At 52.1% G+C, this 10979-nt stretch overlaps 1 protein-coding gene across 6 annotated transcripts in view; it reads right to left on the bottom strand.

The window, feature by feature from the left end:
- Window positions 1-2824: 2824 nt before the first annotated feature.
- Window positions 2825-10979, bottom strand: part of PALD1 (phosphatase domain containing paladin 1) — a 91501-nt gene continuing 83346 nt past the window's right edge. For all 6 annotated transcript variants that reach the window (XM_060200244.1, XM_060200174.1, XM_060200111.1 and 3 more), the window contains 2 exons: window positions 6519-6674; window positions 2825-4620 (listed from right to left, as the gene is read on the bottom strand). In XM_060200244.1, coding sequence (XP_060056227.1) covers window positions 4468-4620; window positions 6519-6674 — 309 coding nt within the window. In that variant the 3' untranslated portion in view covers window positions 2825-4467. The remainder of the gene's footprint in view (window positions 4621-6518; window positions 6675-10979) is intronic.

Here is a 10979-nt window from a genome sequence, read left to right as displayed (position 1 = left end):
TTTTTTGTTTTTTTCCTCCAGGGTTATTGCTGGGCTCGGTGCCTGCACCATGAATCCACCGATCCTGGAGGCCATTTTTCCCCCCTTTTGTTGCCCTTGTTGTTGTAGCCTCATTGTAGTTATTATTATTACCATTGTTGATGTTGTTTGTTGTTGGATAGGACAGAAATGGAGAGAGGAGGGGAAGACAGAGAGGGGGAGAGAAAGATAGACACCTGCAGACCTGCTTCACCACCTGTGAAGCGACTCCCCTGCAGGTGGGGAGCCGGGGGCTCGAACCAGGATCCTTACGCTGGTCCTTGCGCTTTGCGCCACGTGCGCTTAACCCGCTGCGCCACCGCCCAACCCCCCCACCCCATGAAAGCCTTACATAACCATTATGCCGTCTCCCCAGCCCGATCTAGCATTTAAGTACCGACTGTGCAGGAAACAGGCCCAAGTAATATGTATTATCTCCTGAACTTCTCATAAAAGCCCCACGTTTCTGTTGAAGAAGTTGAGGCTAAGGAAGGCCTCATAAGTTCCGCGAAGTTCCCCAGCTGCGCTTCACGGGGAAAGCTGAGACTTCAAGCAGGGCTCTGCTGCCACAGGCTCGGCAATGTGTCCCAGTCTTGCTGCCCAGTCAGCACCATGTGTGTCTGTCCTTGGTGTCCACTCCCCGGCTCTGCTGGCCAAACGTGGTCCCCGGGTGCCCCAAGTCTCCCCTCTCCTCCCTGCAAGGGAAGAGGGTTTGCCAAGCCCCTCCCTTCTCTCTGCCTCCCTCCTAGAAGGTGCTTAGCCCACCATGGCCATTGTCCTCTGTTCTCTTGGAAATGACTCCCACAGGCTACACAGAGCTTGGGGGGGGGGTCGAACTAGGGGTGCACTTTGTCCCCCCCTGAGGCACTCAGTCCCCACACCCACCCTCTGACCAGAAGAGAGTGTGGAGGCTGGATTCAGGAAATCCAGGGAGCAAGAGAGAGTGGGGAGCAGGCGTTTACTGAGCACCCCCTGCACCAGATGCCACTTCTGTCTGTCTCTCACCACTCAGCTGGCAGCAGGACACACGGGGGCTTGTTCAGGGTCACGCAGACTGGCCCAGAGGCCCCTCCTTAGTGAGTCCCTTCCCTTCTCAAGGGCCTCACCTCACAGGAGGCAGAGAGGGAGGCAGGTCAGGGCCAGGCCTGGGGACAGGACATCAGCCTGGCTACAAGCCGCTCCTACAGAGCAAGCTGCGCAGAGGTGAAGCTGTGCTCAAGCTGGAGCCAGCAGTCTAAATAAACACAGACAGCTGCTGGGGGCTTCAAGTGCAAAACAAGAACACGGCTTCCGGTACAAATTCACAGGGCAGATGACACGGCATGGAATTATATAACTTTGCTAAGAACTCAAATGGCCAGGAGGAGGGCGGTAGCGCAGTGGGTTAAGCACACGTGGCGCGCAAAATGCAAGGACTGGCATAAGGATCCTGGTTCGAGGCCCCGGCTTCCCACCTGCAGGGGAGTCGCTTCACAGGTGGTGAAGCAGGTCTGCAGGTGTCTGTCTTTCTCTCCCCCTCTCTGTCTTCCCCTCCTCTCTCCATTTCTCTCTGTCCTATCCAACAACAATAACATCAATAACAACAACAGTAATAACTACAACAATAAAACATACAAAAGGGAATAAATATTTTAAAAAATTTAAAAATCTTGCAAAAAAAGAATTAAAAAAAATAAATAACTCAAATGGCCTTCAGTCCTTTGGAAACCATTTAAACCACTTACTAAGTGTGTTTACTAAGCAAAGCACACAAGTGAGCCAATGAGCCGTGAAGAGCCCTTGGGGGTTTTCTCTGGCACTTTAAGCAGGTGTTCCAGGGACTCCAGATGGATCACTCAGTAGCTAATTCTGGGCTTTCATCTGCAGTTTGTCTGAAAACAGCACCAAGGTTGTTTCTAGAAAGAGTAATGATTTAGATGATCTGGTCAATGTCCCCAAACTATTTTCAATAGGCATTTGTTTCTGTCTTTGTTGTATCCACTGAACTGGGCAAAACGAGCCCTTGGTGTTTCCATCTGGAATGAAGCACACTCCCACAGCTTTCTATAAGGGATGAGTGTGGGGGAGGGGGGCCTAATCTCACCCTTACTTGCTTAGTGACCTGTAGCCTGTGGTTTCCAATCTCCCAATTCCTCAACTGTCACCTGGACCTACTGACAGCTAAGCCAGGGTTTGGGTCCCCCATGCACTCTGTATGCTGAAGGCTAAGCTGGGGGAGCACCTGCAGACACACCGGGCAGAGCAGCATTTGGAAAGGGGCCCTCAGGGCTGGGTCAGGGCGCCATTCATTGAGCAGACGCATCACCATGCTTGAGGACCCAGCTCAAGCCCCCTCTCCTCGCCTGCAGGGGTGGAGGAGAAGCTTCACGAGTGGTGAAGCAGAGCTGCAGGTGTCTCTTTCTTTCTCTCTAGCTTCCTCTCCCCTCCCCTCTCAATTTTCTATCTGTCCTAATTAAAAGAGAGAGAGAAAGAGAGAGAGAGAGAGAGAGAAATGATCACCAGAAGGAGTGGGTTCATTGTGCAGGTTCCATCCTGTCTCTGCTATGTCACTGTGTACTCTTCATACTTCAGTGTGAACTCAGCTGTCCGGCTGCTTTCTCCAAGGACAGGCTCAGCACCGCAACGTCGGTGAGACCAGAATGCAAACTGGGGATGTGAGGGGGTAGAGAGAAGTCGGGAAAACAGAGCTCTGGTGACAAGTGCTAGGGGCCAGTGCTCTGAGCCAGTCTGCCCGCCACCCTGATCTGAGTGAACAAGGACCCAAGGGTCTGGCCCACTCTGTAGACACACAGGCAGCCAGGCACACTTCCCATTTTTCTGGTTTTAATGCTCAAAAGCTTTGTACAAAAGAAAGAAAGAAATCACAAATGAATCCTCACAACACCCCTGTGAGGTAGGTAGCAAGTATTATTCTCCCATTTTACAGATGGGGAAACTGAGGCAGAGAAGTGCCATGACCAGCCAGTGGTCCCAGCACAGTTGAAATTTAGAACCAGTCACAAGAGCACAAAAGAGCCCTCCCAGCTCAGCCCTGATCTCTGGCCCTTCATCTGGACCTTTCCTACAAAAAATTGAGCCTTTCTGAACATGCAAAAATGAAGAAAAAAAAAAAACCAGAAGCAACAAAAAACAAATCTGAAAAGGCAGTGAACAGATGTACAGTAGTTTTGCAAAAGAAGTCAGTCAAGATGGTCAAACATTTCCCCGTCACTGGCAGATACAAATGTCAGCCTCTTCTCCCCTTTCTAAATCCCATGACCAGTCACCCCCACCTGCTTCTCTGCAGAAGTGTGGCACCCAACCACAGACTGGCCCCTGCTCCCCATGAAGTCAGGCAGGAGGACAGCCCCCCACTGCCAGGCCCTGCATCCCCAATGATACTGGGCCTCAGAGGAAGGGCCGTGATGTCCCCTGGACAGCTGGTTTCCTGCGCCTCTAACTTGGCCCAGCACTTGACTGTGTCTGATGCTCACGAAGGCAGCTCAAGGGAGCTCAAGGGAGCTCAGCCACGATGGCCTGGGGCCCAGGTAAATCCCCCACACGCTCCTGAGCCCAGCTGAACACACTCCAAGTTCACCGAGAGCCATCTGTAGTACTTGGGGTCCTGCAACAAGTAGGGGTCCTGGGTAAAGCTGGTCTGATGGGGGGAAGAGGGAAGAAGAGGCCCCCAGTGTGGCCTTTGGCTTCTCAGCAAGCCCCACGGGCTTATGGAAAACCCAGCAGTCTTCAGGGCAGCACCCTCTCTCTTCTGGAAGCTCTCTCCTCCTCCCCCCCCCAGAGAACTCCCAGATATCCCCAAATCCTTGGAAACCTCCACAGTCCTGCCAGCAGGGGGCTGGGGTGGGAGAAAGACCTCTGTGGGCCTCTGAGGCCATGTGGCCGTCATTTCTTCCAGAAGTCTCTAGGCTGGAGCTGGAGCTGGAGCTGGAGCTGGAGCTGGAGCAGGAGAGGCAAGAAAACCTGGTGAAGCTGCCTTTAAGGTAGCACGTCCTCCCCAGAGCTGTGTTTGCTTCCCGGGAAGCCAGGAGGCCCCCAGGCCCTGCTCAGGCAGGAAGGGAGCCAGGGGCAGAGCAGTGGGGGTGAGTGGCTGGTCAGTAACCGGCTGCCCGCTCTGCTCTAGGCTGTCAGGACTGTGCTGAGGGGTCAAGGGAGGGCAGGGCAGCAAGTGGCTCTGTTTGGCTATTCCACTGGGGAGTGAGCTCCTTAGAGGGCTGAGAGCAGCCTCCCACCACCACCACTCAGCAGGCCTTCCTGGGGCCTGCCATCCCCAAGTCTGACTTGTGCTGAGGGTCCCACACAAGTTCTTTCATAAAAGCCAGTGTCCCTCAGGAAGCTGGGAAACCACTTCCTCACGGCCACTCCTAAATGAAGAGCACCTAAGTGTCTGGGGGTGGGCGGAGCCTGCATGGGGTCCTGCAAGAAGGGCAGGGTTAGGGGCAGGGGCACCTCCTACGGGAAGTCCCCCGAAGCTGACGTCTCTGGACTGTGGTTCTGCTCCTGCCAGCGGTAGCGCAGCCTGGAGAAGGGCTGCTCCTCCATGTGCTCCAACTCAGGGAAGCCCAGCTGGTTGAGGATCTCGTAGATGCCAGCCTCAGCTGCTACCTGGAGGAAGAGCAGAGATGGGCCCTGACTCGGGGGTAGAAATGTGTCGTTCTGACCCCCTCTGCCCTCTCCCTATTGGGCTCTTGGGGCACACAGGTGAGCCTGGCGCCCAGGGCCGCCTGCACCAGCTTAGTGTACTCCTAGTAACTGTGCTAAGTTGCAGTCCCTTATAAGGGAGGGAACAGGCTTTCTGGAGAGCCACGGTGGGGGGGGGGGTGCAGGGGGGGAGCACCCTGTGCTTTGCACAGCTTAGACATGGGACACTGTCTCATGGGCACTTGGGAGGTGACCCAACCGCTCTGGTTATGGCTGGCCCTCAGGGAGGAAAGACAATACAAAGGCCAGCAAGAACCCCCTGGAAATTCAGATTGCAGATTAGTCCTCCACCCGTGGGGTGAGCTGAAGCCTCGCTGGACACTCCCCACTAAGTCCTGATGCCCACAGCCCCAGATCTGACACCAGACTCAAATCACCCAACATCCCAGCTCCTTCTCACCCCATCACCCCCGGAGATGGGTAACATGCAGCCTTTACACACAGCAAACCTCTTGCCCACCTACCTACCACTCATCCCTAGGGGAATAAAGCTGAGCCCTTGAGGCTGGAAGCCACTCCCCTGCTACGTGGACCAACAGTTCCCTCCCTCTTTTGTGTCCCCCAGTACTGGCCACCTAGTGGGGAGGGCAGTACTCCCTGGATCCTCATCTCCACTCTCCAAGCAGAATTTCCCCACTACCTCCACTCACCAGGAGGCTCAAAGAGGAGACTCAGCCTGGCTGCTCAGGAGGGTGGTGCAGACGTGGCCTTGATGTGATGTGACCCCCTCCCTCCACAACAGGTCTCCTGACTCCTCCCTCACCCCCAGGATATCCTTAGAGGCCTGCCTTCAGCACAGCACCCAGCAGCTCTGTTCCAGAAGCCAGCAGAGCACTGGCCCCGTGCAGCTCTGAACCCACAGGCATATCTGCTGGGGCTCCACAACCCTCCTACACTTGACCCTGTGACTGGGGTCACGAGCTCCTCACCCCTGGGAGCTAATTCCAGCCTGGAGTCCAAATTACAAGCAGCAGGGTTGGGCTGTGAGTCAAGCGAGGCAGGCTTCCTGGTAGAGGGTAATTACAGGCAGCTTTGCCAAGGAGGGCAGGTGGCCTTTCCCCTGACCCAGAGGTGCCCAGAGGTCACTCTGTCTCCCAGCTGGGGGGGGGGGGATAGTGGCAGGGGAGCTTGAGGCTGCATTGTGGGAAACATGCTGGGTTTTGCAGTCATCCAAGTAGCTCTTGCTTCTAATGGTGATCAGGGCACTGAACCACTCTGAACTCAGTCTCCAGGTAAGGCAGACCTGCCCAACATGTGATCCGGCCAATGGCCTGGTTGGTATCTCAGGGAATCCCCACCAAACCTTGGGGTGGGGGTGCTGGCATATCAATAGCACAGCCACACTGATGCTGAAGGCAGCAGGTTAGAGGGAGGGGCCACCTAACTCACCCAGGTCACAGACAGATGGTGGCAGCTTCTTCCTGCCACACCGTCCTGCCTTTGTAAGGCCCTGATGGGGGCTGAACACAGCAACGGGCCACGCAACCGGTCATGCCGGCTGCAGGGACAAGTGGACAAGATCCCCGCCAGGCACACGGCCGTGCTCTGTCCCCTACATACCACATAGCCATCTCCCTCCTCATTCATTCATCCATCCATTCATTCATTCACTCACTCACTCACTCACTCACTCACTCACTCCCTCATTCTAAATTCTGCTTGCCAGGCACAGACACTGTCTCAGACGCAGGGGAGAACAGGAATCTTAACTACACAGATGCTCCCTGGGGCTTGAGTGGTGACAGCTCTTCCTGCTCACTGGGGAGCTGGTGCTGCGGGTGACCCAGCATCCCTGCTCTCACCTCCCGCATCCAGGTGCTGAAGGGCCTCTGCCAGGAGCCGGCCTTCTCCAGGTGCAGGTAAGCATTGAAGAGAACCAGGAAGATGTAGCGCTCCAGGTACTGCAGGCTCCGCAGCTGCAGCCTCAGTGCCTCCTGCTCCACTTTGGCGGCCTTCGCCTGGAGGAGAGGGCGGGCATCAGCCAGGGGGCCACACCCACCCACACCCCTACTGCACTCAGCGTCAGCCCAAGGAGAAGAGCTCAGTGACAAGGTTGAGAGTGTGGCCACCTGGGTTACAGGAGAGACCATGTGGGCAGACGGGTGCCACTTCCTACCTGAGAGGCAGGGCAGGCCACCCCACCTCCCTGGACCCCCGTTCCCTCATGAAATGGTAACCATTGCTCTACCCTGAGGGGCAACTAGACAAGAAAGTCCACACAGAGGTGCGGGGCAGGACTTGACACCCATCTCCAGCCACCAGAAAGGACTTTCCTGCCAACTGCTGTCAGTCCTGATGGGGTATCTTCTCAGCCAGCCCCCAGCTTCCCAGGGCTGAAGGGAAGACTCTCACTCCTCTCTCCAGACCCCTCAGGCCTCTCTGGGAGGGAGGTAAAGACTCCAGTAAGTAGCCTGGGAAGGGTCAGCCAAGGACAAGCTGTGGGGGACCTCTGTGGCCTGTGGCTGCAGTGGGGACCCTCTCCCCTCCTTGGCTCCGACCTCCGTGGCCATCAGCTGCTCAGACGCTGAGCTCATCTTTGCCTGGGAAGGGAGAGAATCCCCAGCCGGGCTTCGGATGCTGAGTGCTCCCTGACTCACATCCCTGTCTGCTTCTCACAGGGTTCAGAATCAGGGGCACACAGGCCTCCAGGCCTGACCCTGGCTCCTCTTCAAGGCTGGCAGCAGATCACAGAAAGGCCACCAGGACAGAGAACAGCTTACTGTGCACACTTGAGCCAGGGTTTGGTGCTAGGGAGCCATTAAAGATTTGGAAGACATGATCTGTTATTTGACCTGTCAGAAATGATGCTCAAGAGGAAAGAGACATAAGACGTCCTCTCTGTGGTGATGAGGGGCTCAAACTGGGATCCTTATGCCGGTCCTTGCACTTGGCACCATGTGTGCTTAACCTGCTGTGCTATCGCCCATTCCCCAGCTGATCCGTTTTTTGCACTCAGTGGTATAAACCTCTGGCTTAAAAGAGAGATACTGCTCAGCTCTGGCTCATAGTGGTACAGGGGATTGAATCTGAGATCTCAGAGCCTCAGGCATGAAAGTCGTCTGTATAACTATTATCCTGTCTTTCCAGTCCCACTGCTTAATTTCCTCCTCCTTGTTTTAATTAACATTTTTATTAGTGATTTAATAATGGTTTATAAGAGAAGATCACAATTCTGAGCCCCCACCCCACCCCCAATGATAACCACCACAGTTCTCACAAATTTTTTTAAAATCTTTTTTTTTTAATTTTTTAAATATTTATTTTATTTATTTTTTCCCTTTTGTTGCCCTTGTTGTTTTATTGTTGTAGTTATTATTGTTGTTGTTGTTGTTGGATAGGACAGAGAGAAATGGAGAGAGGGAGGGGAAGACAGAGAGGAGGAGAGAAAGATAGACACCTGCAGACCTGCTTCACCGCCTGTGAAGCAACTCCCCTGCAGGTTGGGGAGCTGGGGTTCGAACCGGGATCCGTATACCGGTCTTTGTGCTTTGCGCCACCTGCGCTTAGCCCGCTGCACTACAGCCCGACTCCCACAAGATTTATATAGTTTGGTTGCTAACAGCTAATTTTTTTAGAGTTATTTTATTTTATTTTCTGTGCTATCAAACCTAATGTCTCATTAATTACTTGAGTAATGCCATTAGTAGCCAGTTTGGAAAAAAAATTAAAATTTATTAGCATAGCTTTTATCATTTTTAATTTAATTTATAAAATAAAAAATAGAAAATATCAACAAAACCATAGAATAAGAGGAGTGAAATTCCATACATTTCCCACCACCACCAGAGTTCCATACCCCCGCTTCACAGGCGGTGAAGCAGGTCTGCAGGTGTCTGTCTTTCTCTTCCCATCTCTGTCTTCCCCTCCTTTCTCCATTTCTCTGTCTTATCCAGCACAACATCAATAACAATAATAATATTAACTACAACAATGATAAAAACAAGGGCAACAAAAACAGAAAATAAAGAAATAAATAAATAAAATATTTTTTTTAATTCTTTCTTAGAAGGAAAGGAAATCATCTAAGGCCCCAGTGGGCAAGAGCTATGTTAAAAAAAAAAAAAAAAAAAAACTTTCAAAGGAGAGTTGGGTGATAGCACAGTGGGTTAAGTGCACATGGTGCGAAGCACAAGGACCAGCATAAGGATCCCAGTTCGAGCCCCCGGCTCCTCATCTGCAGGGGAGTCGCTTCACAGGTGGTGAAGCAGATCTGCAGGTGTCTATCTTTCTCTCCCCCCTATGTCTTCCCCATCTCTCTCCATTTCTCTCTATCCTAACCAACAACAATAACATCAATAACAACAATAATAACTACAACAGTAAAACAACAAGGGCAACAAAAGGGAAAATAAATAACAAATAAATATTTTTTAAATATTTTATTTATTAATGAGAATGATAGGAGAAGAGAGAGAAAGAACCAGACATCACACCAGTATATGTGCTGCCAGGGGTTGAACTCGGGACCTCATGCTTAAGTTTAGTGCTTTATCCATTGCGCCACCTCCCAGATCACATAAATAAATATTTTTTAAAAAGCTTTGGGGAGTCGGGCGGTAGCACAGTGGTTGAGTGCAGGTGGCACAAAGTGCAAGGACCAGCATAAGGATCCCGGGGTTCAAGCCCCCAGCTCCCCACCTGCAGGGGAGTCGCTTCACAAGCGACTTTCTCTCCCTCTCCTCTCTCCATTTCTCTCTGTCCTATCCAACAACGATGACATCAATAACAACAACAATAATAACTACAGCAATAAAACAACAGGGCAACAAAAAGAGAAAATGAATTAATAAATATTTTTTTAAATTAAAAAAAAAAAGACTCACACCTCTCTGGGCATAAGGAGTAGCCAACCTTTGTCCCATTGCTTATTTAAAGAAAAAAAAAACTTTCAAAGAGCTCAGAAAGGTCTTATGGGATGCAAGACACAAAACACCAGCATGTGTCTCCCCTCTACCAACTCTTGTAGGGACAGAGGCCTGCAGGGCCCAGGGACACGAGCAAGAACTGGGTCTGAGGAGCACTAGGGGGCGAGGCAGGGTAGAGTCATCTCTAAATTCAAACCGGACACCCTTCAAAAGCTTCTGTGCTATATCCTGCCCAATCACAGTCTATGATTTCAGACAGTGGCACATATCCTATCAAGACCCCGGTTTCCTAAAGCCCCATGTTGGCCCCATCTGCAAGGGGGGCAGGCCGGCCACCTCTCGTGGATAAAAATAGCAGAACTGTTTTTAAATGGCCTGGCAGGCCAGGCTGTCATTACTGTGGCGGAGCTAGACATGTCTTCCTCATCTGCACAGACTGAGCCCTGAAATAGAAGCGGCCTGGGTAAGGTGGCCAGGCTGCTGGCAGTGCCTCCTCTCAAGGCAGGCCCAGCGTGATCGGCAGAGTGAAGCTCTGCTCCTTGCTGGGCTGCCGGGGACAGGTCCACTGAAGCTGGCGAGCCTTCCCAGAAGTGTCCAGGGCCTACTGTGTGGCAGGTGCTGGGCTGAGCGTGACATAACCAAATCCACTTAGTGGATTCTCTCTTTTTATTTTTTTTCATTATCTTTATTTATTTATTGGATAGAGACAGCCAGAAATTGAGAGGGAAGGATGGGATAAGAGACAGAGAGACACCTGAAACACTGCTTCACCACTTGTGAAGCTTCCCCCCTGCAGGTGGGGACTGGGGACTCAAACCCGGGTCCTAGTGCATTGTAACATGTGCGCTCAACTAGGTGCGCCACCACCCGGCCCCTCTTTTTTTCAAATGAGGAATTGGTGCCTTTTTTTTAAAAAAATTATTTATTAATGAGAAAGACAGGAGAAGAAAGAACCAGATATCACTCTGGCACATGTGCTGCCGGGGATTGAACTCAGGACCTCATGCTTGAGAGTCCAAAGCCTTATCAGTGCGCCACTTCCCGAACCATGTGGATTCTCTTTTTTTTATGGAGAAACATAGAGAGGTGAAGGGAAGATAGAGAAGAAAAGGCGAAGAGATACGCCTGCAGCACTGCTTCACCATACCTGAAGCGTAATTCCCGCAGATGGGGGGGGGTGGGCTTGAACCTGGTGGTAACATGTGTCCTCTACCACAATCCATTAGTGGATTCTAATATGCTGGTATCCAAAAGGAAGGAAAGAAGGACATTGCACTTTGCAGGGGGAGGCTCACACAGCACTGTGCTTAGACAGGAACCCCTAGCTCTGCCACTTCCTGAGATCTCGCATCACGGTCGGCCAAGAGCGCTCTCTGCCTCTGCACTTGGGCTTCCTCT

Source organism: Erinaceus europaeus, chromosome 1, assembly GCF_950295315.1.
Source record: "Erinaceus europaeus chromosome 1, mEriEur2.1, whole genome shotgun sequence".
Classification (NCBI taxonomy): Eukaryota; Metazoa; Chordata; class Mammalia; order Eulipotyphla; family Erinaceidae; genus Erinaceus; species Erinaceus europaeus.
The sequence above is the reverse complement of the archived record's forward strand: the minus strand, read 5'-3'. Positions and strand labels throughout refer to the sequence as shown.